General features: G+C 44.4%; 1 protein-coding gene across 17 annotated transcripts in view; it reads left to right on the plus strand.

Annotated features, from left to right (window-relative positions):
- Positions 1-27,823, plus strand: part of FNBP1 (formin binding protein 1) — a 101,012-nt gene that overhangs the window by 58,834 nt on the left and 14,355 nt on the right. For 5 of the 17 annotated variants that reach the window (XM_036329355.1, XM_036329352.1, XM_036329353.1 and 2 more), the window contains 5 exons: positions 14,815-14,943; positions 16,139-16,285; positions 20,031-20,228; positions 21,154-21,336; positions 26,340-26,354. In XM_036329355.1, coding sequence (XP_036185248.1) covers positions 14,815-14,943; positions 16,139-16,285; positions 20,031-20,228; positions 21,154-21,336; positions 26,340-26,354 — 672 coding nt within the window. The remainder of the gene's footprint in view (positions 1-14,814; positions 14,944-16,138; positions 16,286-20,030; positions 20,229-21,153; positions 21,337-26,339; positions 26,355-27,823) is intronic. The other 12 variants (XM_036329358.1, XM_036329359.1, XM_036329360.1 and 9 more) reach the window with 6 other exon arrangements.

The raw sequence follows: 27,823 nt of genomic DNA on the forward strand, positions 1-27,823 counted from the left end.
TTCCGGGTCCTGGTCAGGGCACATGCCCAAGTTGTGCAATAGATCCCCAGTGTGGGACATGCAGGAGGCAGCCGATCAATGATTCTCTCTTATCGTGGATGTTTCTCTCTCTCTCCCTCTCCCTTTCTCTCTGAAATCAATAATTTTTTTTTTTTAAGTACAATAGCTGGACCTAAAGGCAGCTGTGGGACTTGATAGGGACTGCCGATTGGATTGCTCTCTTCAACTTTTTAAATCTTTCCAGGGATGCGTAATTCTTCCTTGTACTGAGAGCAGTCTTTTGTTTCACTTACCTCCTCCCCAAGGATATGATAAATTACCCAGTTTTGGCATCACAAACACTGAAGCTGATAGAGCAGGGTCTACACCAGTGATGGCGAACCTTTTGAGCTCGGCGTGTCAGCATTTTGAAAATCCTAACTTAAGTCTGGTGCCGTGTCTTATATAGAAATTTTTTGATATTTGCAACCATAGTAAAACAAAGATTTATATTTTTGATATTTATTTTACATATTTAAATGCCATTTAACAAAGAAAAACCAACCAAAAAAAATGAGTTTGCGTGTCACCTCTGACACGCGTGTCATAGGTTCGCCATCACTGGCCTCCACACTGGAATCCTTAAGCTACTTTGCTGATGAAGGTGACTCGAAGCGCTGTCATTTCCCCAGGGTTTTGCCTTATCGTCTGTAAGGCCTCTGTCAGCATCCAGCCGAAAGGATGCAGGCTTTCGGTTCTTATCGTTACTTAATGTAATTTTCCATTTTGACTTTGGAAAGCCTTTGAATCTCATATAAATGTCTTTTCCCCAGTTTCTACAAACGATTTCATTACCTGGTTGTATTGGAAGTTGCTCGCCCTCCTTTTTCTAACAGCCCCGCAACCTTTGGAGTATCAGCCTGTGCTCAGAGGTGTAACTGCTCCCCGGAAGGAGGGAGGACCGGCCCGAGTTGCCATTTGCATTTGGTGACACGGTTGTTGTGAACCACGTGTGCTCGTATCTTCTAAACTATAAGTTAACCGTCCCGCACAGGGGCTAGAGCCATGTTTACATAAATGGCCTAAAACCCGCCTGCGTCCACGGGGGACATCAGTAGACACTTGCTTTGTGTTTGGTGTCTGTGTTAGCAGATGTTTAGTGATCAGCTTACACATGGGTGTGTGTTATCCTGGAGGAGCCAGTGTAACCAAAAGTAAATTCATACGCACGGCGTGGACATACGGAAACACGGTCAGTTTTATCTCTGGGCCAGTGAACACATCTGGATGTTGCGAGGATGCCACGTTCCCAGAGGAATGATGGGGCACGGCAATAAGCTCAGTGGGATGGTTTTTACTGGGGATGGAACTCAAGGAACTACACAGCCTTTTGTCGCCCAGACGCAGCTGTCCGAGTTTTAAAACGAGTTCCCCTGCTCTGGAACGAGTCCGTCTGGGCTTGCAGCAGGACCATATTGGAATAGGTCATCTTGTGGCTCATGACCCGTGTGCTTCAGTGGAAGGTAAAGCCAGACTTGTTTCCTCCCCTTGTACGAGATGGACACGGTAGTCCTTACTCTGTATAGTATTAAGAAGTTGAAGGCCTGCAAGGGAACATGGGAAAATCCATCAACCGATGGTCTTTGGCTCCAAGTCAACACCAGTGGACGCCCCAGTTTGGGTGCTGTGAGAAGGACACGTCATTCACTGGAGACGGCTCAGTGTGGTGCAGCGCGGCTGGGCGGCAGCCCTGGTCAGACCCCTCTCGGCTACACAGTGTAACATGCAAAGAAGTGGGCAAGGGAGTACTGTCCGATGGGGTCAGTATTTCAAGCCTAAGTTGGAGAGGATGTTTTCAGAATTAGAATTCTAAGTAACCATTCATTTATATTATAAAGTCTCTCTGGGAACTATTTTTCCTTACAGTTTGCTTCTGCTTGGTACAGCTTTTTATCCAACTAAATTCTGGTCTGTTTTTTCTATTTCCACATAGCCCCCCACAAGAGTCACTCCATACTTTTTTTTTTCTTCTAATTTAAGGGACTTCCTCGTGGAATCATGATTTTTATGGTATTCTCATTTTTAAAAAACACTGAATTTGTTGGCGAATTCCTAAGTCATGTAATGTTCCCATTCATTGTCCTTCATTCCCTGACTCCTTATTCATTGACGGTGCTGGCGAGATGGGGGTGGCACAGACACCAGCATGTAATCACACAGCCCTGGACTTTAAGGAACGTGCCTTTCTCTTTCTTTCTGATGTTTAGTTCACTGTCTGGTGAAGGTTCCCATTTGCCCCCTAAACAACTCTTGAATGGCATTTCGGTGACAAGGACCTTAAAGTCGGGTTTTCTCTGTCCCTCTGCTTTGGCATAATAGCGTGCTAGACAAACTTGGGTGAGGGGCAGCACCTGCACCCTGAATTCTGGTGGTGCTGCTGTTGGTTAGTGTGGCGTTGGGATGAAAAAGGAAAAGGTTATCAAAATGAATGGAATGTGGACTAATATTTCTGAACAGAGAGAACAGTGTTTGCTAAATGCATGCATTAGACCGAGTTCATCCATGTCAGGCCGTGAATAATTCCCTTTCTCTAAGTCGCCCTCGCCTTGTGACTGTTAGTTAGCTCTTACATAATTTCTAAATGCAGAATAGGATATTGTTTAACTGAAACTGCAATTACTGGTCACAAGTGGCTGCAGAAATGGTCAGAGAGTCCAAGTTATGCATTTTGAACTTTAGTACCAATTTCTCCTTTTCCTACAGGTCGAGTTTCCTTCAACTCGACTGGTTCCTTCACTGCCTGTCTCTTTGTGGGCAGTTGTTGACTATGAAACGGTTAATCTGGCTTCTTTATTCCAACACGTTGCAACTCTGAGTGTTGACTAAGCAGAAGAACTCTCTCTACAAAGTGAGAGGTTTCCTTGTTTGGCTTCATCGTGAGTTTTATTATATAACCCGATTTGAGGAAATGTTTTACAAACTAAATTAAATTATAATCCTAACCATGAGCACTCAGAACAGTGTATCGGTTTCTTAGGGCATTTTTAAATTCCATTTTTTGTGTGACATTATGGCTTCTAAAAATATTTGGCTTTGAACATTATTAGCTTTTAAATTCTACATAGATGTCCCTAAGGTGGAGTAGAATATGAAATCCCGAGTCATGAATTAAGGTAGAATTCCAAGAGCTAAGTGATGAAACTTCACGTTTCTATTTACAATCCAATATACATGTGCTGTTTTTTTTTATGTCATGTATCACACAGTAGAATATTTTAAAGAGAAAAATAAAGTTAGAATAAAGAATCTATGCCATTGTAAGCAAGTATAAAGGAATTGACTTGAGTGATTATCAGTTTGGTAATTGTCTTGATAAAACCAATGAATTGTAGTAGTTTTAGAGGTTGCTTCGGTCGGAATCAGAGTTGCCGGCTCTGGGAAGGCAGCCCTGGCCAGGTTGGGTAGGTTCTGTGCTAACGGAAGCCAGCTGAGTAGCAGAGTGTTCCATTTTTTTACCATTTGGGGAAACAGCCTCTAGCAAGACGACTCCTTAAGTTATTGTACGAATAAGGAGTTGTACTATTCAATATTTTCTCTGCCCTGCTGTAACTAGGAAGCTGCCATCTTTATTGAACATGTTAATGTCTTTAGTGCTTTCCCCAAATTTGCTACATATAAAATGTCTGAAGGAATTGTTCATTGTAACAAGTTAGAAAACAATTTTTTTTAAAAAAAAGAGGAAGTGGTTAGTATGAATACAGGAAATACATTTTGCAACTACAGCTTGATCTTTCAGTTTAAACTGCTTTTAATTTACAGGAGACAATATAGAATTAAAAATGCACTGTAAAAAAGGAATGCTGTTGCTGACTATTCTAAGTGGATCAGTATCCAAATCAGAGATTCTAGAAAAGACACTTTTGTTAGTCTCTTGTTTATATCTGCCCTGAAAGAAGTCATCTGTAGGGTTTATGTTTTATTTACTTTGCTTCTCAGCATGTTTGTACTAAATGAACATCCTGAATGGCTTCTATTGTTTCATTCTTAATGTTTGTCCTGAGTAGTAATAGATATGTTTACTTCCTTTGACATTTCCCATGGGAAATAGAATTTAATGGAAATTTTCTCCAATTATTAGATGTGGAATAAATGTATTTATATTTGCAAACAAGACACAACATTGATCTATGTCATAAATGAATATTTGTAGGATGAGATTAAGAAAAAAAAACTGCCCTGACCAGTTTGGCTCAGTGGCTAGAGCGTTGGCCTGTGGACTGAAGAGACCCAGGTTCAATTCTGGTCAAGGGCATGTACCTTGGTTGCGGGCACATCCCCAGTAGGGGGTGTGCAGATGGCAGCTGATGGATGTTTCTCTCTCATGGATGTTTCTAACTCTCTATCTCCCTTCCTCCCTGTAAAAAATCAATAAAATATATTAAAAGAAAAAAAAGAAAAGAAAAAAAAACCCATGATGCTCATATTAGTTTTACCACTAAAAATGAAATTTGTGACAGGGATGTTGAAACATAAAATTACTTACTATGGTCAAATGCTTCACACAAAACTACTCTTAAAGTTGTAGCCAGCTCCTAGTTTCAGTTCATTCTTTAGAAGTTATTACTGTCTCACTTGTTAACCTTAATTTTTCACTTATTTGTCTTTGAAATAAGTGGTTTTTACACTAAAAATGGAGTTTGGTTAAATAAGTATCTAAAAAGAAACAAGAAAGCCAAAATTTTAAATCTCAGTGTATCAGATATGGGGGAGGAGGTGCTACCAGAAGTGAATTTATATAAAGACTAAATGCTTTCAAAAGCCTCTCCAGTGAAATATTCCCAGTATGCATTTCATCTGCATTAAAATGTTGACATGAGAATCTATCTTAGCTCTGCCTCAATACTCCTAAAAGCATAATCATTACCAAACCTCTAGTTAATGTGCAAAATACCAACAGAGCAAAGCAAGGTGATGGGTCCTTCTTATACCCTAGATCTGAAGCTAAAACTGAATTAAATAAAATATGACCTGAATACAAATATTTATATTACATGGATATAGGGATATGAATCCTATATAATAAAAGGCTAATATGTAAATCAACTCAACTGCAGAACGACCGGTTGCTATGACACGCACTGACCACCAGGGGGCAGATGCTCAATGCAGGAGCTGACCCCTGGTGGTCAGTGTGCTCCCACAGGAGCGCCACTTGGCCAGAAGCCAGGCTCACGGCTGGCGAGTGCAGTGGTGGTAGTGGGAACCTCTTCCGCCTCCACAGCAGCGCTAAGGACCCCTTGGGGGATGTCCAACTGCGAGAGGGTGCAGGCCAGGCTGAAGGCGTCCCCCCGCCCCCCACCCTTAGTGCATTAATGTCGTGCACCAGGCCTCTAGTAGGAAATAAAACTGAATTAAGTTAAGTATTATGTGTGTGTGTGTATGTGTGTGTGTGTGTGAGTGTGTGTGTGTGTGTGTGTGTGTGTGTGTGTGTGTGTATAGCTTCGAACACTTGGCACTGTGTGCCCCTCTCTGTTCTAAAGGCTTTCCTATGGTAACTCATTGAATAACATCTTAATGTTTACTGATAATAAATGGCCTAGCTTGGCCAAGAGCTTGTTCTTAATGTTAATCTTACATAGAAGTGGGTTCAGGTCCTGTTTCTACCAATCACTAATGGTGCAATGAGGAATTTACTTAATCTGAGCCTGTTTTCTATTCTGTACAACAAGGACGATATACACCCTTCAAGGATGGTTGTGAGGCACCAGTGGTGGTGATGTGTGTAAAGTAGTGGCCAGTGTTTGGACTTCTGTTAACTGGTTGAGACTGGCATTGCCACTTGAATTTTGCCTGTTTGTGAGCTTCTCCTTGGATCACTTCTGGTTCCTCCCTCCTCAAGTCTTCCCCCTTCAACCTACTGTGACTCAATTGAGTATATCTTGCACATTCTAGACATCTAGGCGTCTGCAGGAAGATCTATTGAACAAACAGTGCAGAGGCCAGTAGGATTGCCGTAGATGCCTTTCACGAGGACCCCGGTTAGCAAATGATGATGCCGTGGAGAGACCAGGAAAACCTGGGCCAGTGGGGAAGAAGGGTACCCTGTTACACGCCAGCTCCGTGGCGAAGACAGCCAGAGCAAAGCCGTGAAAATGGTTGAGTTACATCATCTATGTAAGCACCCGGTCCTGTGGCCAGCAGGCCCCAGGAGCTCAGAAGTCATTTGTGGATGCTGCCTCTGAAAAAACGCCACCTGGAGTAGTTTGTTGGGACGGGTCTGAAAGAGGACTTGGGAGTGGAGCATGAAGAATGGGTAGAAGTTGAAAGGAAGGAACAGAGAGAGCATCTGAGGTGGCGAGAACTTCATCCAGGGCTCTGAGGGAAACACATTGCAGATGCTGACCTGCCTGATGGGGCAGGTGACGGAGCAGGACCTAGCTGGAGAGGTCAGTTAAGAACGGATCACGATGCTTAAAGCAAAATGGCGGAATGAATGTGACCCTGATGAAACGCTATGGAACCTACTGCTCAAAACACTGGCACTGGAAAGTGTTTTATATTTTCTTTTCTTTTTAAAAATAATATTTTTATTGATTTCAGAGAGGAAGGGAGAGGGAGACAGAGATAGAAACATCAGTGGTGAGAGAGAATCATTGATGGGCTGCCTCCTGCACGCCCCCTACTGGGGATCGAGCCCACAACCCAGGCATGTGCCCTGACTGGGAATTGAACCCAGGACCTCTTGGTTCATGGGATGACGCTCAATCTACTGAGCCACCACAGTCGGGCTCGAACTAATTTTTATGTTAATCACATGGGCTTGGGATTCTGGTACCACCCGTATAATACATACACAAGTGTAAGGTTTTGTTTCTCAAATACACTCTTTCCCCATCCACCCTATTGCCTGAGACCTCAACAAGCTTCCTGGCTGAGGACACTACACTAGTTTTGCTGGGTGTCACCAGCTTAAAGGAGAGCCAAGAAAGCTAACACTGAGGTTGGAATAGAGGAAGGGCCTATGGTCTTACACCTTAAGCTCACTGGTAGTATTTACTGAATGACACATGTGAGATTTTTAGTATTAAACATTGCTGTTTGAAATCTATTGTGGCTTGGGTAATAAGGGTAAACAGCTGCTAACTTAACTCCAGACACCTTACATTCCCTCAGAACTAGAAGTATAGTATTTCATTTATTTACCTTGGGGGATGTATCGGGAATAATTTTTTTCTCTTCTGTGGAACATATATTTTCTAGAACTAGGTTTACAAAGTGCTTTCAGTATTTTTGTTTTTCACAATAACTGCACAGCCATAGAGAATGGTGGTCATATAGCATTAACTTCCTAGAATCCAGCTCTCTTCAGCTGTATGTATATGAAACCTTGTGATTGTCATGTTCTGTAGTGAGGTTATTTATTAAGGAGAGAAGGGGAAGAGAAAGAGATCATTTCAAACCCACATAACTGAAAGCTCAAGGCTCTTGCCAGTGACAATGCAATTAGAAGCCAGGGAAGAGGAAGAGTCTTAGAGCCTCGAGCTCCTCCCAAATTTGTTCCCGCCAGCCCACCCTGGAGTGGTGCCAGTGCCCGGATGAACAATGTCAGCACTGGCTTCTCTCTTAGCAGAAACTGCCACTCACCTTAAGTAAGCAGGTATTTCACGTGCTACTTTTCAAATAAAGCATCCGGAATATAGGGGCACAGAAGGCCTTTTCTCAAAACTGTTTAGCAAGTGAATGGCCCATGTGGGATTGAGATGCTGGTCTCATTTGCTACCTCTCCATATTCTCTCCTATTTCAGTGACTCTGCACCATGGGAACCTACCAGGCTGGGGCTACCAGTTGTAAGGCTGTTAAAAAAAAAAAAATCAGGAAATTGCTGGAATAGTTCAAGCATATTTCTTTGGTTAACTTATTTTGAAGTTTTTCTCTGTTTTGTATTTTAGCTGCCTTTATAATTTATCAAAGACAGACTCATTGTTTTGGCAAGTTCCTGGCCTGGAAGGCTCCAACAAAAACTCCCAGCACTCAGTCTGAATAGGAATTTGTAAATGCATTCTCAGTCTTGAACTTGGAAATGTATTCTCGATGCGGCAGCGCTGGGAAATTTGAACAATGCCATTTATCATACAACAACATTGTTCCAGACAGAGACCTTTTTCATCTCTTCTATGTTGGTAACCCTCCTGCTACATTATCCTTTCAGAGCTTTTTGTTTTCTTTTGGGGCCTCAAAGGCAAGCCTTCAACCTTTCAGTTTCTAGAATTCAGCATTAAAATTTGTCTCTTTTACTAATCTTTTTAGCAAGATAAGATATACCCTCATCACTCTTACAGAAGTTATCATTATTAATGTTTTATATTTTTACAGTAATGGGGTTATGCTGGAAATACTGTTTTGGAAACTGTAAAAAAATTATATATAGCTTTCACATTCCTTGATCATCAAATATTCTTTTTTTTTTAAATTGATTTTAGAAAGCAAGGAAAGGAGAGGGAATGATATGGAAACATCGATGGGCTGCTTCCTGCACTCCCCCTCCTGGGGATCAAGCTGGCAATCCAGGCATGTGCCCTGACCTCTTGGGGCATGGGTCAATGCTCAACCAACTGAGCCACACCGGCTGGGCTAAATATTCTTTCACATTTTTTTTTCTTTTTAAATGCTACACATTAGTGCATTAGCCCGGCCGGTTTGGCTCAGTGGATAGAGTGTTGGCACACGGACTGAAGGGTGTCCTGGGTTTGATTCTTATCAAGGGCACGTGCCTCAGTTACAGACTTCATTTAAAATTATTTCATTAGGATCAATTCCCACCGGCTAGAATTCTGGGTCAAAGACTAGTTTTTGACAAATCCCAGAAAATCAGTGCAAGCTTCCAGGCGTTCTCAACAGGTTTTCTCTGATCTCCCTTGTGGGCTGTGAAGACTTGAGTGCTTCTCATCAACCTGGCCTGTCCAGAAGCAAGGTGTCCACTGGTTGGAGCTCCTTGGTGGCTCAGACTCACCACGTTTGCCAGCTGTTGATTGGGGATCACTGTGGTGTCATTTAGTGGTATCCTTGCAGCTGTATTTCTAGAACTTTCCAATCACTTGTCCCAGGCTGCTGTGCCTCCTTCGATGTTTTCTCAGACACTGCCCCCCAACACACACACAAATTGCGAACTCCAGGCTGTCACCATAAATAGTGATTATCAGAGGCTAGAGGTGTGGGTACTGCTACTTTCTAAACCGCACAGCTCTGCAAATTGGAATTGTTTTACAGCAAGCGCTTCTGTGATTGAGGTGGGAAAAGGAACTGAAGAGAGGATGGGCCAAATGGCGGAGGCGATGAAATTCATGTGGCTGATTTTGTCCACACTGTTGAGTCAATAGCTCAGGGAGATTGGAGAGAGGCAGGTCAAGAGCCAAGTGCCAGATTCTGGCTGCGCCTCAGGCCGGCCGCACACCCTGCTGGCGGGTCCGGCCCTGCGGTCAGGCCATCTGCTGTGTGAGCGGAGCTGCCGCAGGCCACCATGCGGGCTAGTAACTTCAGGATGAAGTCTCGGTTTCAGCCCCTTTCCCCTCCAGCCTAAAACACATTTCCTCTGTAAAATGAATGAAATGCATAAAACGAAGACATATCTGAGGAGTTTTGCTCTTTGAGGAGCAGGGGATAGAGTATTAGGAGTGGAGCACAGTGCAGTGAAGTGAGAGTGTTTGTATTGAATTTCTAAGATGGGGTGTGTTTGAACATGTTTTGTATTTATTGAAAAGACCCTGACGGGTGCAGGGAGGTGGTACCGTGCAACAGCAGTTCTTGAGTCGGACATTGCAGCATCTTCCCTCATGCTGGGTATTCACATGAGAAAAGTTATTTAATAAGGCTCAGAGGAATACCAAATATTCATTAGAAAGACAAACTTGCTATATGGTAAATGTTCATATGCATTGGAACCTAATTCCAGAATCATTGAATGAATAATAACTGAGCATCTGCCGTGTGACAGAACATTCTAGGAACATTATGTATTATATTCCTTTAGATATGTCTTTACAATTTAATTATTAACTGATGTTGATATCATTAAATTATTGCCATTTTACAGATTGTTTCTATTAAAAAAAAATTTCCTCTGATGATAATGAGGAAACACAGTATTGAGTGTACAGCTGCTGCAGAGAATATTTACTATTATTTGAGCAACCAGAGCTGTCAAATATTCCTCATTTGCTATCCCCAAATTTTTGGTAATAAAAAATAGGGTTTTGTCCTTCGTTATATTACATGCGAAGGGCAAAGGCGACTTCCCCGGCGCTCTGCGGTGAATGGTGTGTCCCTTAATGAACAGCAGGGGTCACATCCTGAGGCGGCTGAGGTCATGATAAGAAAGTAATAAATCTCATTACTGCCCCGTCGGCGTGGCTCAGTGGTTGAGTGTCGGCCTGTGAACCAGGAGGTCATGGTTCGATGCCCGGTCAGGATCCAGGAAGTCGAATAGGGAAGTCGCTTCACACGTTGTCCGTGCTAACAATCTAAATGCATTCCAACATTTTTATCTTAAGCCCATTCGGGTTGAGAAGCATCGGGCTGCAGTTCGGTTTCTAGTATATTATTTCCTTTATTTAGAAACGGCAAGTCTGACTTCTTAGGCAGGAAGCTGTACTTCCATAGGATGTGGGGGTGGGCAGTATTGAGAATTACCCAAATGGTGACGGAAGGAGGCTTACCTCTGGGTGGTGAACACACAATGCAATACACAGATGGTGTAAACGATTGTGCACCGGAAACCTATATCATTTTATTAACCAATGTCACCCCAATAAACTCAACAAAAATTTTAAAAAAGAAAAAGAATTACCCAGTAATTCAACAATAAAGATAAATTAAAAAAAAAAAAAAAAAGAATTACCTAGCAGTGAATTCATGCGTAAACAGTACATACTTCTATTTGGATTTATTTGGGGAGATTCCCAAGGGCTTGTCACAGAAATTCTCAAGTTTAAATTCAGTCTTTGTGATTGACAGTGAAAGTGGAGTAGGTCTTATTCAAAGATGTGTGTGACTTACAGTCTCCTGCAGTTGTGGTCATTCTGGGTTTTTTTCGATTATCTCTAAATTCCGTGACTCTGACTCATTAAAAAAAAAAAAATTAGAATGGAAATTTTAATTAATGGAACTACTGTACCTCTTTAAGATAATAGTGGCTATTTTCAGACTGACTTAAAAAGAAATGAGAAATAGTGATGCTTTAACCTTCGTGTAGCATATACTAGTACAGGAGGAGGTGCACTTTCTAAAACATCTAGTTAGTAATTGGTTACTTCAGATAATTTTTGAAAATACTATTAAAGATAGTTCTAAAAATATATCTGTTACAATTAGTAACTGATTGAGCTGGCTCTTTCCATCATCGTAAAGTAAACACAACAGCTTACAAAACAAAAAAAGATTTTCCATATTAAACTTGGTCAGAACAATGGCACATTCCTGGGCTCGGGATTCAAAAGTGAGGATTAATTCAAAGCAGATGGGTGCGGGGATGGAGGCTAAGACAGTCCTGCCTTCCTGCTGTGACCTTGAAGAATTGAATGTACAACAAGGTTTTGCTTCCTTTAAGTGCTTCTCTGTCCTTTCAGTGGGCGAGAGGGAGGCTGTAGAAATGCATGGACGTGTGCCATCTCTGTCCACGCTTTGGCACTCAAGAAAAGCTCCCAGGGAAACTCGCTTCTGGAGCATCCCCATCCCCTCTGGCTGTTGGGCTGCCTTTTCTTCTGCTCAGCTGACACATGTGGCTGCTTATTTCGGTCGCTTCCACAGCTCACACTAGTAGTCCCTAGTTATATGAAAGGACATCAGGAAACTATTATGAGTTAATATGCTTACAAAGGCCATCAGAGAGCCAAGGCGAAGACATCGCTGGAGATTCTGGGGAGGGAGGAGGAAGCGGATCACAGCCACTTCCTCCCACATGGTGATGCGGGGCCTCCACAGGGCTCGCCCCCAGATCTCATCAGAAAAATATTCCAAGGCTGGCATGATGGACTTGTCCTGAGGACACGCTCATGTGGCATGTGTGTGTGTGTGTGTGTGTGTGTGTAAATACATACATACATATATGTATATATATAGGGTGTCCCCCCAAAAATGTATACACACTTTCACAGCTAGTAGCTGTTAAATGAAAATGAAATGCATTTTCATAAACATAACTTATAACTATATTCTAAGTTTGCATGCATTTTGGGGGGGACACCCTGTATATAATAATGACGTACTGATCTCTGCTTCAGAACGAAGCTGTTTCTAAAATTCACCGAGGTAGAATCATTTCTCCAAAACTAACACAGGGACTGTCCATCTTCTTGCTTGTTATTCTTGTTTACAGAAGTGGTGAGCCCTCCCTTGCCCCTGGGGTTTTTGTGTCTTTTTCTGCGGAAGGTTTGTGAATGAAATAGAGAATATTTTAGACATTTGAGGCCTGGGAATTCCCTTGTGTTTTTTCATATTCGAAACCAAGTGATGAAGGTAAAGTCTAGGTAATTGAAAGAGTTAAGAGGACTTCGCGTTGGTGGCCTGAGAGGGACAGATGGAGTGCGCGCAGGTGGGAAAGCGATTTAGCGGAGGAGGGCGTGGGGTTGTCAGGGTAGCTGGGCACTTAGCATGTTGGGGACGGATTCTATGTTTACTGAGATGCAATAGAAGCGGAAGCCAAGCGCAGCATATGGTCAGGACGGGACAGGATGGGCGGCAGAAAGAGTGGCAGCTGAAATACCCAAGGGGAGATGAGAAATGATATGGTGGTTTTGAGGTACCTGAGGCCTCAAGAAACTGAGACACGTCGGGCAATAAGGAAACTCGTTTGGCTCTGCTGATGCTGTTACCTGGTTTGGGAAGTGTGTCTGTATGCATGGGGAAGGGAATAAAGGAAGCCTCTCCCAGCGACCACCTTGGGCCTTGACCAGTGTGCCTATGAGTCAGTGAGTCAGGAAGTGAGAATCAGGTGAAGCTTTCACGTCACAGGCAGGAAACCAGCAAAGCCCTGCGATGCTACAAACCAGCGGAGATGTTATCAACGACCAGCCAGGAAGGGATGAACCACCCCCACGTGTGTGCTTCGGGTTTACATTTGAACATTCCTGTTCTTTTTTTTTTCCTTTCTTTCTTTCTTTTCTTTCTCCCCCCCCCCCCCAACTATTGGGTTCATAAAACAAGGCAAAAAACAAACAAACAAAAAGTTGCCTTGGTTATGTGGGAACAAGCCCTTTTCCTGTGGTGTTGTTGGCTCAGTGTGGCAGGCTTGCCAAGTCAGCTGCCAGCCAAGCCTTCTCTTCCTCTGGCAGCGGGTGGGTGTGGGCTCCCCCCGCCCCCCGCCCCGGTCTCGGAGTTCCTGAGCAGGACCCTCAGGTGCTGGGTGAGTGTAGGATGGATCTAGGGACCCTCCTAGGGACCCTCCAAGTGCTGAGTGAGTGTAGGATGGATCGCCAGCCTAACTATCCCTGGGATCTGTGGATGACTTTACAGTTTACACACGTACTGGCTGGAGCTTTCACATCCATTCTGTAACATGTCAACACTTGCTCCTCCCCTGTAGGTATGTGAGAAACCAAAATATGGATTAGAAGAGGGAACAAATTGGTGAATTTTATTCTTGATTATTTAGGAGGGATGAGAAAGCCCACAAAATAGCATATACACAAAACATAAAAAGCACAAAGAGGGCGCAGGCTTACTGCTTCTTTACAGAATAACGACAAATAAATGTGGGGAGTTTTAGAAAGTCCATTTGGATCATGGTTCATATACCTTTTTTGTCATGAACCCCACTGAGAATTGAATTTAAAAATGTATGGATTCCCTCATGTCCTCCTCTTTAAGAAGAAAGCATATATGTACACAATGTTATAATATATATATATATATATATATATATACATATATATGTATATTATATACTCAGAAGTTCTCACAAGGCCCATCCAGGCGACACAAATCTGTGAATCTGGCCAAGTGCAAGTTGTAGGCGCAGGTGAGAAAGAATGCTGACTCTGGTGTCTCCCTAGACAGGAATGCCAAGTTAGACAACAGAATGTTGAAGTTTGTGACAAATCAGAACACATATCCTTACCTAAAGTAAATTCAAATGCTAAACCATTTTTAAAAAATAACACCTGCTACGTTTTAATAGCCAAGATATGGAAGCAACCCAAGTGCCATCAGTAGAGGATGGACAAAGAAGATGTGGTACATGTATGCAAGGGAATTGTTACTCAGCCATAGAAAGAATGAAATCTTACCATTTGCAGTAGCATGGCCGGGTAGCTCAATTAGTTAGCACATAGTCCCGCTATGCCAAGGTTTCTGGTTCAGTCCCTAGGCAGGGCACGTATAAGAATCAGCTGATGAAGGCATAGGTAAGTGGAATGACCAGTTGATGTTTCTCTCTCTCTCTTTCTCTCCCTCTCCCTCTCCCCCCCTTCTTTTCTCTCTCTAAGATCAATCAATCAATAAAAAATAAAGATGCAAATTGGTAGTTACAGAACTCATGGGGATGTAACGTACAGCATTTGGAATATAGTTAATAATACTGTAATACCTGTGTGCAGTGCCAAGTAGGTACAAAATATCAGGGGAAACACTTTGTAAAGTGTATGATTGTCTAACCACTATGGTGTGTACACCTGGAACAGATACAAAATAATGTGGACTGTAAACTATAATCTTTAAAAATATAGCACCTGCTAAATACAACACATTTGAGGTAAATTTGAGCCCAGCCCCTCTGGTTCGCAATTCTAGGCTTTCATTTGATCTCTGTAGACATGGGGATATTCTCATTGTTTTGCCCCCAGGCACGACAACAAGCTCAAGTCCGTCACCAAATGGCAGAGGACAGCAAAGCTGATTACTCATCGATTCTTCAGAAATTCAACCACGAGCAGCGCGAGTATTACCACACTCACATTCCCCACATATTCCAGGTCAGTTTGTCTTTCTAAGAAATGTGTGGCTTTGGGATTGTGGTTGCTGGTCATATTCTAAGTTATTTATATAATTCTCAATTTCCTCTAATCCAAGTCATTTTGTGGAGCCTTCCGACATAGACTCGCAGTAAAACGAAGTAAACTGTTCATCTCAAGATTCATCAGTAGCCTTGGTAGCTTCCTTGGTTTGCCCCACAGTCTAGCACTGTGGTTCTTTTTTTCTTTTCTTTTTTAATATGTTTTATTGATTTCTTACAGAGAGGAAGGGAGAGGGATAGAGAGTTAGAAATATCAATGAGAGAGAAACATCGATCAGCTGCCTCCTGCACACCCCCTACTGGGGATGTGCCTGCAACCAAGGTACATGCCCTTGACCGGAATCGAACCTGGGACCTTTGAGTCTGCAGGCCAACGCTCTATCCATTGAGCCAAACCGGTTAGGGCAGAACTTTGATTCTTAAATTAATGCTTCCTTTGCTAAAAGGACCGTTCTAGTTACTGCGCCCCCCTGTCCCCCGCAAAAAAAAGCCAACTTAACTTTAGGAATCAATTTGCATTCATAGGTGTAAGATTTGAACAGGTGACAGTTCTTCGAATTGTTTTTCTTTTGACTCCTTTATGTTTTCAAAAATGGTATGAGAAAAGATATTTAAGCCTTAAAACAAAACAAAACAAAAAAGATACACACATGTCCTCTCACCTTGGGAATCTTTTACAACCTCAAATGCAGTTGTAGAAAAAACAATAGCTCTTAGCTTCATAGCGTCTGCACGCACGCGAACAAGAGCCCCCCACCTCGCAGAAGGAAGCTGCGCTAGTTACACCCCAGCCCTGCTTGGGTTGAGACAGTTAACCAAATACTGTGCTTTTGGAAAAGGGTAAAGCAGTGGGTCTGAGATGAAGGAAATGTGTGAAAGCTAATACCAAATGGTGTTAATACTAAAAGTACCTGAGTTTGGGATTCTTGCTGAAATAGGAGTGGAATTGTGTGAAGTATACATTTGGGCAGCCCACCAGTTCATAAAATGCGTGTACAGGGAGCAATAACCTTACAGTTGCTCTAACTCTAACCCTTCCTATGGGCCTGTTTGCTTACTGGACAGTTGACTCACGGTAGCAGTGCTGCTGAAAAACAGCACCGTTAAATGACAGCAGTGGGCAGATGAATTTTACACAAAATCTGATGTTACAGAAAATACAGGAGATGGAGGAGCGGAGGATAGTGAGACTCGGAGAATCCATGAAGACCTATGCGGAGGTCGACCGGCAGGTGATTCCAATCATTGGGAAGTGCTTGGATGGAATAGTGAAGGCGGCCGAGTGCATTGATGAGAAAACTGTAAGTATGGGAGGTGACCTCATCCAACCTTCTCGTGACAGGCCGCTGCTCTCGGTGTCAACAGTAGCTGCTTCCGCGCTGTCTGGGTGTTCCATGTTTTGAGCGCCCCTCCCATTCTCCCATCACCACTGACCCTTTCCTTCCATGCGTCTCTGCATCTGCAGTTCGCTCAAAGGCTTTGGGTGGTTTTATGTGCCTGGCTCATGGACGGAAATCACGCCAGTCTCAGGGATTAATCTACCCTGTGTACAGTGTCCGCAGTCACCAGCGCGCCACTGTGCGGAGAGGGCCTTTCAAGGGAAATAGTAATGGCGGGTTTAGAAGTTAAGTCTCCAATCTTGACTTCCCTGAAACAAGCCCGGCTTTAATTTCTTACATTAGAAGCTCGGAAATGTCTTTTTCCTTGAAATTTTACAACCGCACAAGGTTATGTCAGAATGGTGGTTTCCCTTTTAACTACAATAACTACGGCTAATCAGTTGAAATCTTTTCAAATGATCTTCTCTAGTTTTTGTGGGTTTTTTAATTAGATGACCATCGAGCTAGACTGTTATTACCAATCACTCGTGTTTTTGTGATACTTTATCTGTGCATGGACTCCTTTATCTGGGGCACTGTGCTTGCAACTTTCTGAGCCCCCTGAGGACATGTTGACCCGATGTGCCTAGCAGAGTGCACGCCGAGGAGTAGGCATCCGGTGCATTGATTCGCCCAGCACATTTTCATTGCACACCGGGTGCCAGCTAGGCACTGGGGATTCGGTAGAGCAAAAGGAGGAGAACTTACTTTCCAGCAGAGGAGAGACTGAGCAGTATATGCATGAAGTAAAATTATGTAATAAATTAGCATCACAATGAACCGAGAAATTAGAGAGGTCATCTACTCTTTGCTCTGACTTTGTGTATGCTAAATTGCTTTAAGAACTTCTTTTTTTTTTTTTTAATATATTTTTTATTGATTAAGATATTACATATGTGTCCTTGTCCCCACGTTACCCTCTACCCCCCACCCCCCCCAACCCCGCTCATGCCCTCACCCCCCTGTTGTCCATGTCCATTGGTTAGGCCTATATGCTTGCATATAAGTCCTTTGGTTGATCTTTCCCCCTTACCCCCACCCTCCCCTACCTTCCCTCCAAGTCCCGACAGTCCAATCAATGCCTCTCCGTCTCTGGATCAGTCCTTGTTCATCAGCTTATGTTGTTCATTATATTCCACAAATGAGTGAGATCCTGTGGTATTTATCCGCTCTCAAGTTCCATCCATGCTGTGGCAAATGGTAAGAGTTCCTTTTTCTTCTTCCTCTTCTTAAAGAATACCTTTCAGCATTTCATATAATGCTGGTTTGGTGGTGATGAACTCCTTTAGCTTTTTCTTATCCGTGAAGCTCTTTATCTGACCTTCTATTCTGAATGATAGCTTTGCTGGATAAAGTAATCTTGGTTGCAGGTTCTTGCTATTCATCACTTTGAATATTTCTTGCCACTCTCTTCTGGCCTGCATGGTTTCTGTTGAGAAATCAGCTGACAGTCGTATGGGTACTCCCTTGTAGGTAATTGACTGTCTTTCTCTTGCTGCTTTTAAGATTCTCTCTTTATCTTTTGCTCTTGGCATTTTAATTATGATGTGTCTTGGTGTGGTCCTCCTTGGATTCCTTTTGTTTGGGGTTCTCTGCGCTTCCTGGACTTGTAAGTCCATTTCTTTCACCAGGTAGGGGAAGTTTTCTGTCATTATTTCTTCAAAAAGGTTTTCAATATCTTGCCCTCTCTCTCCTTCTGGTACCCCTATAATTCTGATGTTGGTACGCTTGAAGTTGTCCCAGAGGTTCCTTACACTATCTTCATATTTTTGGAATCTCTTTTCTTTTTTCTTTTTCGGTTGGGTATTTTTTGTTTCTTTGTATTTCAAATCTTTGACTTGATTCTTGGGATCCTCTTTTCTGCTGCTGGATCTCTGTAAATTATTCTTTATTTCAGTCAGTGTATGCTTAATTTCTAGTTGGTCCTTTTTCATGTCCTCCATGGTCTCCCTATACTTATTGAGGGATTCATTAAATTTATCGGCGGTTTCCATAAAATTCTTGAAAAACCTTATAACCGTGGCCTTAAACTCTATATCCAATCGTTTGCTTTCCTCCATTTCTGCCATTTGTGACCTGTTTCTTTGTCTCCGCATTTTGGCAGCTTCCCTGTGTTGATAGAGTGGCCCTGTGCGCCAGGTGTCCTGTAGGGCCCAGTAGCTCAGCCTCCCCAGTTACCTGGGGTGGACACTCTTGGTGCACTCTTGGTGCCTTGGTTGTTGTAGAATCACTGGGAGGAATTGACCTCCAGGCCAATTGGCTGTGAGAATCAGCTGTGTCTGAAGTGGGAGCACTTCTGTGCTGAAGACACCCTTCTGGGGCAAGACTTGCTTCAGTGGGGCTTTGGTGCTCACTGAGTCTGCTCCCTGAGTGCGTCCCTTATGGATCTGAGGAGTTGCAGTCTGGATGAACCCCCTCTGACCACTGGGTACAGTGGCTCCTGGATCTAAGGAGGTGCTAATTCAGCCTCTGCCTGAGGCCACACAGCAGGAGCCACAAAGAGGCTCAGCTGTGAAGCAATGCAAGCCGCTGCGGGGCCTTGGGCCTTCTCTTGGAAGTTCCGGGTCTGCCTGGTTCGGCTGCAGTTAGGTACATTCACATGCAAAAGCCTCTGCCGCAGCCTGGGTGGGGCGGGGTCTCAGGGAGTCAGAGGGCGGAGAAAGCGGCCATGGCCGATTCTCCGCCGGAGTCGCGCGTCTCAGTGTTCCGGTAACGGCTGCAAGCACCTCTGAGGGAAAGCCGCCCTCAAGTTCGCCCGCTGCCGGACAGACCAGCTTCTCCCCGTATGAGACCTGGGTCCCCAGAGACTTCCCGGAACCGGAGTTCAGAGCCGTCGGGAGTTTGTGATTCAAAAAGACAGCCGCGTCCTCAGGCGCCACCCCCTTTCCTCGCGCGCGCGAGCCGCCGTACCTCTGCACTTCACCTCCGCAGCGCCTCTGGCTCTCAGCGTGCTTTTCTTTCCTTCTAGTTGTGGAATTTACACTCAGCCAGCCTTTCTGTTGTTCTGGATGATGTTTGCTCGGTCCTTCTCGGTAATTTTCAATTGTTGTGTGAGGCAATAATTTCCCGGTGTTTACCTATGCTGCCATCTTAGTTGCTCCCACCGACAATGTCAAGAACTTCTGATAGGAAATAGATTTTTGTGTGACTGTATTTTTTTTCAGGGAATTGCTTATAATAGCCCAATTTCTCTGTTTTTAGCCAAGTTCTTTTATTTTTATTGATTTCAGAGAGGAAGGGAGAAGGAGAGAGATAGAAACATCAACGGTGAGAGAGAATCATCGATCGGCTGCCTCTTGCATGCCCCACACTGGGGATCGAGCCAGCAACCCGGGCATGTGCCCTGACCGGGAATCCAATCGTGACCTCCTGGTTCATAGGTCAACGCTCAATCACTGAGCCACACTGGCCAGGCTTGCCAAGTTCTTAATTAATATTTGTTTTTCCAAATGCAGAAAACTGGTTATTGAAAGTATCTTCAAACATCAACTCAACTTATAGTGTTACAAATTATTCTTTCTAATAATAAAATTATTACTAGAAAAAATGTTTCTTATCAATTAATGTAGCTTCCCGAGAGTAACATCTATGCAGTAAACATAATTCATTGTGTAAAAAGCATTTGCATGTATTTGAATGTGTTTGTGTGTGATGGGTATAATTTCAGGACTCACAGCTGGTCATAGAGGCCTACAAGTCGGGGTTTGAGCCTCCCGGAGACATCGAATTTGAGGATTACACACAGCCGATGAAGCGCACCGTGTCGGAAAACAGCCTTTCCAATTCCAGAGGAGAAGGCAAAGCAGAGCCCAAATTCGGGGGCAAACCCAAAGGAAAGTTGTGGCCGTTCATCAAGAAAAACAAGGTACTGGCGGTTGGTACCTGGTGTGAATGAGTTTGATAAAGTGCAGATTTTGATTTTATCTTTTAGTCTTAAAAAAAGTACTAGGGTCCTAAACCTGTAGCTTTAGAATACCGAAAAGAAAAAAAAAGGCCAGTGTGCTATTTTCTTTTAAAACAGTCTTCTTTCTGGTGGTGGTACCTTTGCCATGGCCATTTGTCCAATTTCAGATGCATTGTCACCCACACTAACAGACGCCTGACCTCACCATTTCCCATCACGCCTCTCGCTCCTTAGACGGCTGGTCACGTGGGCTGGAGAAGGGGAGGGTGCAGACTCCTGTAACCACTTATCGGCATCTCTACCTGCAACAGTTTCCATGGGCTAGTAACTTGGTTTTGAACTCGTGCTAACACTCAGATCCATGAACATTTTCCGTTTTCTTTTATAGTGTAACACGTAGGTGCATGACGGCATTAACCTGGGGATAAAATATGATCGAGGCAACATGGCTGCTTTCCCCTTAGAATATTTACTCTGTAATTTAAAAAAAAAACTATCTTGCTATTTTCCCAGCCCTAGCATTTAAGGTCTTCCGTTTTCTCCCATCATGCTGTGTAAGTTTAGGTGGTTCCAAATGTTTACCCTTCTGGCTTACACTGGTCTAGAGTAACTGGTTAGAACTATAATTTGCATGTGAAAGTCCGCATGGGCTGCTGGTCAAAGATTTCTTGCTGTTCTTCTCTGCATTACTTACTAAAAACCCCACTTTCATCCTGTCCTTCATTCTGACATTCCCATGTTTTCTTTTGGACCATGGCCTAAATATTTAATTGTTTGTGTTTTACTTGCTTTGGATCTCAATTATTATTTGATGCTTATTTTTGTTTTGTGTCTTTATCTTCTTGTCTCTGATGTTTACTGTCACTGCTCCATCTCTTACACGTAGCTTATGTCCCTTTTAACATCCCCCCATCAGCCTCCCCCTCCTCCCCCTGCCTCTGCCTCACCCTCTGCTGTTCCCAACGGCCCCCAGTCTCCCAAGCAGCAAAAGGAACCCCTCTCCCATCGCTTCAACGAGTTCATGACCTCCAAACCCAAAATCCACTGCTTCAGGAGCCTAAAGCGAGGGGTAAGTCCTGCCCGAACCCTGTCTCTCGCGTGGGCTCTGGTTGCATGGTTTGCTCTGCGTAACTCGTTTTGTTTGTGAATGAACTCATTGTGTTTTCCCACCACGGAAAGCAGTCAGGACCTGTGACTCGAGACAGGCAGTTAGAAAGAGGAGGAAGGAGGCAGGGTGGCTGGAAGGAGCCATCCCGCCCAGAGTTCTTTCTGTCTTCAGTGCATTCCAGAAGGACTTTTCTCCGCTTCCCTTTTAAAACACTCAGGTCATTAATATTTTATCCTGATTTTACCAAAAAAGGGAAACTCAAGATTCAGTTTCTAAAGTTAGCACCCTGTGAGATGAGGAATTAGAACTCATTGTGTAGTCGGGATATATTTCCTTAATAATTAATTACTGAAACGACGTGAGGGTAACAAGGACACCTTTCTGAGCCCTGCCTCCGGGTCCCATGGGGAGATACGGGTCCCAGTGGTGTCTTCAGCTCTTCTGGTGAACGGAGGAGATGTTGATAAAAATTCCCATAGAATGTCTGCCTGGAGAAGGCCTGATGCGGTATTTATCTTTAAATGGTGAAGTAAGAGCCACCGACGTTTATTGAGCGTTTATTACATGCCAGACTCTGTTCTCCACGCTCATTTACTTTACTTGGGTTATTTTACGAAAAATAAGAAAACTGAGGCATAAAAAGGTAAAGTTAGGAAGATGGACAGCCAGGAGTTAAAGCCAGGGGGCCTATTCACAGGCTGGGGTTCTGTGACATCCGCACTGAGAGAGAACCTGTTATAACACTGGTGACTCATTGCGGGGGTGGTTTAGACTCAGGTGGGCGGTCTCATTACGGCTGCATGTGCTTAAGTCACAGTAACCCAGAGGAGAGAGCAGTTAGAAAAGGTTGGAATGAAGTATTGGCAGCATCCTGAATACATCTAAATTGTCCGTCTGAGCTGCCCTGCCTCCCTTTATAAGGAATAAATAAGCATGGTTATCAGGAGGAACCGTGGGTGCCTCTGCACACCCAGCTGTGGCCCAGCGGCCGTGGGATGTTCCTGCACAAACATAAATCCTACTGTCCCTCCTTCTGTGTAAAAATGAGGGTAACTGTGTCATAGATAACTTAAAATAAGGGACAAAGACCACAGGGTCTCAGTGTTCAGGAAAAGACCCAAGAATGTTAGTGATCAGTAAGTGTAAGAAAAAGATGGCAAGAAAAAAATATAGCACTTAAGCACACACACAAAAAAACAGTGAAATGGGGAACTGGTCATTTTGATCATTTAAAGGACCCCTCCTCACTCTCTCTTTTTTTTTTTTTAACCATAATTAGCACAATGAATTTTTATTTTTTACCCCTCAATTCTATGTTCAGCAAACCTCTGTTCAAAATTTTCCTAAATGGTGAGTGTGTTTTCTTTTACACACACATGCACACACAGATTTTTGTTTCTCTGTATTAGTCAGGTCAGATTTGATGTCCCTTCAAATCTGAAGTAGCAGTGCAAAAAAGAAAGCAAAAGGAGAAGGAAAAAAGATAAAGGAAATAGATTATAGAAGTGGGATTAGGAAATTCATAACAAAACAAATCTGAAGTTTGGGGGAATAAATTTGATTTTAAAGCAATTTCAGAACAGAAGGCACATGACTAGAATGATACAGTCCTTGCCACAATTTTGTATTCTATTTTTGAGCGTGAAGACTACTCAGATAGGAAAGGTATCCTAGAAAGATAACAAATCTGTGACTTCAATGTGTCTTTTAATGTATCGTGTTTGCAGCTGTCAGATCCAGATTGAAATAGTTGCTGTACCAGAATGTATAAATCTTGTGCAAACACTTCTTAGCCAATTTTGTTTCTAAATAATTACACAGGATAAAATCTTTTTTGTTGCAAATCAGTGACAGTTGTAAGAAAATGTTGTTCATTGAACATCTTTAAGGATTGGCATGCCCCTTGAGCGTTACTCACCATTATCTCATCTCTACCCTCGGTAGGATGTTCTCAGTTTCCCATCAACAAAGTGTAATTTCATTGTCTTAAATTAGAATTTCTTTTTCCGGTCTGAGCAAAGGACTTCTAAATCTAAAGTGCGGACCTTTTTGTCCCATGTTTTAGAGTTAATTATATGGGGAAATGCCACCAAAGTTTGCTCAAATGATTTTGAAAATCCTTACCCATTGTTTGTCAGATGTTACAATCCTCTGGTTACTTCCATTTTATTCATTGTATCCTGTTCTCTTGCTGATCATTGGCAGACTCAGTCTTTCTGTTTCCACAAAGAACTCGAGAAGAGGACGATAGGGAGACCCACGTATGCTTTTGAAGCTAGGGACTATGTTGTAAGTGTGTGTGACGGCCAGGCCCCGCAGTCACGGCACAGGCACTAACCCCATTGCCACCACCAAGACCGGGGACCCGGTGCGCTCTGGTAGGCTTCCACCGAGAAATGAAATTCTCAGTTGAGAGACCCGGACAGCCGGGGAGAAAAAAGTCTAATTGTATAAATTCAACCCCGGGCTACTTCATCCGGGAAACTTGTATGGAAAAAGGAACCAAACTTCCCAATAACAATGAAACTTCCTAAAAATGTCAGTAAGCAGAGCTTGGCTTTTCCCCTTTCCATGGGGGGTGACTGCAGTCTGAGAAGATGTTACGGCAGGACTTCCCCCATAAACTGCAGCTGCAGAGCGTGGTCACAGGAGGGTGACGCTCCTCCAGATGACAGGTGTGTGTCCCGGTCACCCACTTCCACACCCGCAACAGATGATCCCTAAGGGAGTCACCCCATAAAGCTTGGAGAACCCCCTAAATCCGTGAAGTATGCGCAAGGTCAGAAGAGTGGACTGACTTTGTGGCCCTCGCACACCTTGCTCAGATGTTTATTTCCGTGGTCCCCTTTCTTGTACTTGAGGTTAGTACCTGTGACTGCCGGTAACATGGATGCGCTAGCTCTCTGTTCCCATGTGCTCTTGACCTCATGGCTCCCAGGCTCCATAACTGTCACCTGACACTGACAGCTTTTCAGTACTCCAGGGCCTCGCAACGCACCGTATGCAGCCTTTAAAACGTCCCCGTAGCAGATGATTCGGTTTCTAATTGCAAATCTAACTGGCTGGCTTACAGCGTAAGACCAAGAACCGGTTTCTAATCGTTTCAAGCAGTAGCAAGTACTGTGATGGCGGGAAAATGGAATGTGTCCCAGAATTTGGTACCTTCTATTTTTACTGGCATTTATTCTCAATCCTAACGACTTATTATTATGAAGTGGCAATATTCTTAGTCTATTTGTTTTGATGTTAGGATCCTATATTTTATTTAACTTATTTTTGTTAATCCTCACCAGAGGATATTTTCCCCATTAATTTTTAGAGAGAGTGGAAGGAAGAGGGAGAGAAACATCAATGTGAGAGAGACACATCTATTGGTTGCCTCCTGCTCGCAGCCCAGAGTTGGGGAACATGCATCCGAGGTACATGCCCTTGACCAGACTCGAACCTGGGACCCTTCAGTACCAGGGCCAACGCTCTGTCCATTGAGCCACACCGGCCAGGGCAGGATCCTGTATTTTAGAATGCTTAAGAAAGACTGTGTAACTTTGAAAAACAGAAGTAGCTGAATAGAAAGCAGATAGTTGCCGAGGTCCAATCCCAGGCTCTTTGAGGCAGCGGTGTTGAGCGGGAATGTGCGAGAAACATCCGTCTATGGCCGTGTACTCTGTGGGGAAGGTATTTGCAGAGTTTCCCTCTGTGCACCATGAGCGTTGTCTGTTAAGAACTCAAACTGTGATGAGCAGGTCTGTGCCAAGTTCACAGGAGCGGCTCAGGGAGCCACCATCGCTGCCCACAGAACAGCCACGGCTGTCTGCACCTTCCCCCCAAGTTCTTTCCTTGAAAGTCTGCTTTTTCCTCCGACAGACAATCCCTCTGAAAGCACAGCCTGTTTACAGTGAAGTGCAGACATCGAGTTCGTCTTCAGAATAAGACTTTCTAAATCTGGTTGAGGAATTTGAACACCCTCCCGCCTCCTAATGGAAAGGAAAGGGCACTTTCTGTGAAACTTTGCCTCCGAGATAGTTTTGGGTCCCCTCCCCATTGCCTGAACCCCTAGGATTGGCAGCAGCTCAGAGGCACCGAACTGTCAGATTGGCTTCTATGGCCACAGAGCAGGTCTCGCCTGTTAATGCAGAACCAAGTGTTTCTTGTCCGAATTTTGAGAGACTTTTTTGTCTGTTTGGGGCCCAGTAATCACTACACCTTTGCTCACCGGCAGGATGGCAGCTGCAGGCTCCTGATGATGGCCCCGGAGGCCCCGCCCAGGAGTGGCCTTGGCTGTTGAGACCAGTGGCCGTCTAGTTCCCAAAGCTCAGGTTCCAGAGCAGTTGCTCCTGCTAGTTCCCCAAGTGCTACGCACCCCCTGTGGGCAGGGCTCAGCGGATGGAAAGCCTGAGGCCACCCTGCCCGGGCGGGCCCTGGGCCTCCGACTCCGCCCGGCGCCCAGGCTTCCTGGCTCCTGAGGCAGTTTCTCAGAGCAGCTTCCAGTCCTTGGTTTGCTGCTCAGCAGCCTGAGAGTTTGCTCACGTGCCTATAAGAAACGCCAGCGTTCCTATTCATCAGATTTCCTTCACGTGGAAATAGAACCTGCATGCTGTGGAAGTGATTGCTTCTCAGACTTCTAGACTGCAGCAAGTTTGGTGAACAAAAGGCTGTCTTTTATGATCGTTACATGCCAGCGACTTATTTTCGTTTCTCTCCGGGCTGATGGGGCCCCACAGCACTACAAACAGAAACCCTGCCTTCCTATCTGTGCTCTGCGTTGGCGACACGGAGCTAAGGGGAGGTTCGATGGGAATGGCCCCTCTTGTGAACTTTGCACAGATCCGCTCCAAGCCATTTCCACGGAGCGGCAGGTGGATTTGTGATGTTAACGCGGTGGGGCTGACCACGTTCCTCTCCTGATGTGTTCTCTCTCTCTCTCTCTCTCTTTCCCCGTCACCCCCTTGAACTTGTCCATGAAGCTTTCTCTCAAGCTGGTAAGCACGATTGTCCCCTGCATGCCCTGGTCTAACCAGGTTTCCCCTGTGTGTCCTCTGGGTGTCCGCCCCGTGCCTCCTGCCTTCGCCGTTCACTCTGGCCTGTGCTTCTCCTGTGTGTGCTGCCGTGGCTCTGTCTTTGTTAGACTTAGACCTTCAAAGCACGAAGGCTGAGAATCTAATAGATCTCCTAACAGATCTTCATCTTTCCAAGTTGCTAAGAAAATTAACGTTTAACTCCTGATTTCGGTTATGGTGTTTGTTTTTTACTATAGGAGCCTTAAAACGATGACAAATGTTCTTTATTTAAATATGAACATACACATTGAGTCGCAGGGAGTCTATGTATCGGCTCATTTAGAATAAAAGTAAATGTAATCGTTGTCAGATGCTCCTCCCTGAGAGCCACAGAGCCCATGACAAACGCAGGAATGATGCCAGGCTCACACCCGGTCTGAGCGGCCCCCGGACGGAGAACCGTGACCTCCCCAGGGCGCTTCTTAAATGCGTTGGTGCCTGTGCTTAGCTGATTGGAGAAGCCACCAGGTGATGTGTGGACCGTGCAGAGCCTCTGCCTCCCAGCTGATGGACTCAGTGTTCCGTGTTGTTTCTCCTTACTTGTACAGCCCTCGTGAACAAAACTAATCACTCCATGTACTAAAAGAGAATCTTAACCAACATAACCCACAGCTCCACGTCAGGTGTGTGTAAGCTACCTTCTCAAACAATACCCTGACCTATGGCCAGTGATAACGGTGGCAGCTCCGCCAGGAGCCAGATGAGCACTTTGTGCTCTGCGGTTGCTAATGCGGATGCTATTTCACGGTGATTCGTACATACACGCGTGTGTAAGTGTGTATGCAATCTGCGTATATACAGAATTTTTTCAACCTGACTCAGTATCTGGCAACTGATGACACAGCCCTAAAGAAAATGAGTATTTTATTAAGTTGAACATTTCTTGGGCTGAGATAAAAATCTTGAGCCAAGTCCTGATTAAGGACAAGAAGGGAAGATCCGGATGCTCATGGGAACCGCGTTCCTCAGTGGCAGGCACCCGGGAGAGGCGGCACCGGTTGACCAGGGCCTCTCGGACGCCGGGCCTCCTCGCCCTCGCGTGCCCTTTGCCGCGGTGCCCCCAGCAGAAGGCCATCTGTCAGGCAGTCTTTCTGGTCTGAGATAGAAATCATTCTACCCACCTGGCATTGAGTTGTCGCCTAGCCAGTGGTCGGCAGACCCATGAGTCAGCAGAGCCAAGTATCGACAGCACTTCTCCAAACAGACTCGCCCCGGCCGAAAACCGGCTTCTGCGCACGGGCCACAGAGTTTCAGTCGCACTGTACGTGCGCCCGCTCCTGGTATTTTGTGGAAGAACCACACTCAAGGGGCCGAAAAGCCGCATGTGGCTCGCGAGCTGCAGTTTGCCGATCATGGGTAGACCTTCACTTTGAAGCAAATAAAAAAGCAAA

The sequence above is a fragment of the Myotis myotis genome, unplaced genomic scaffold (genome assembly GCF_014108235.1).
Source record: "Myotis myotis isolate mMyoMyo1 unplaced genomic scaffold, mMyoMyo1.p scaffold_m19_p_12, whole genome shotgun sequence".
Taxonomy (NCBI): Eukaryota; Metazoa; Chordata; class Mammalia; order Chiroptera; family Vespertilionidae; genus Myotis; species Myotis myotis.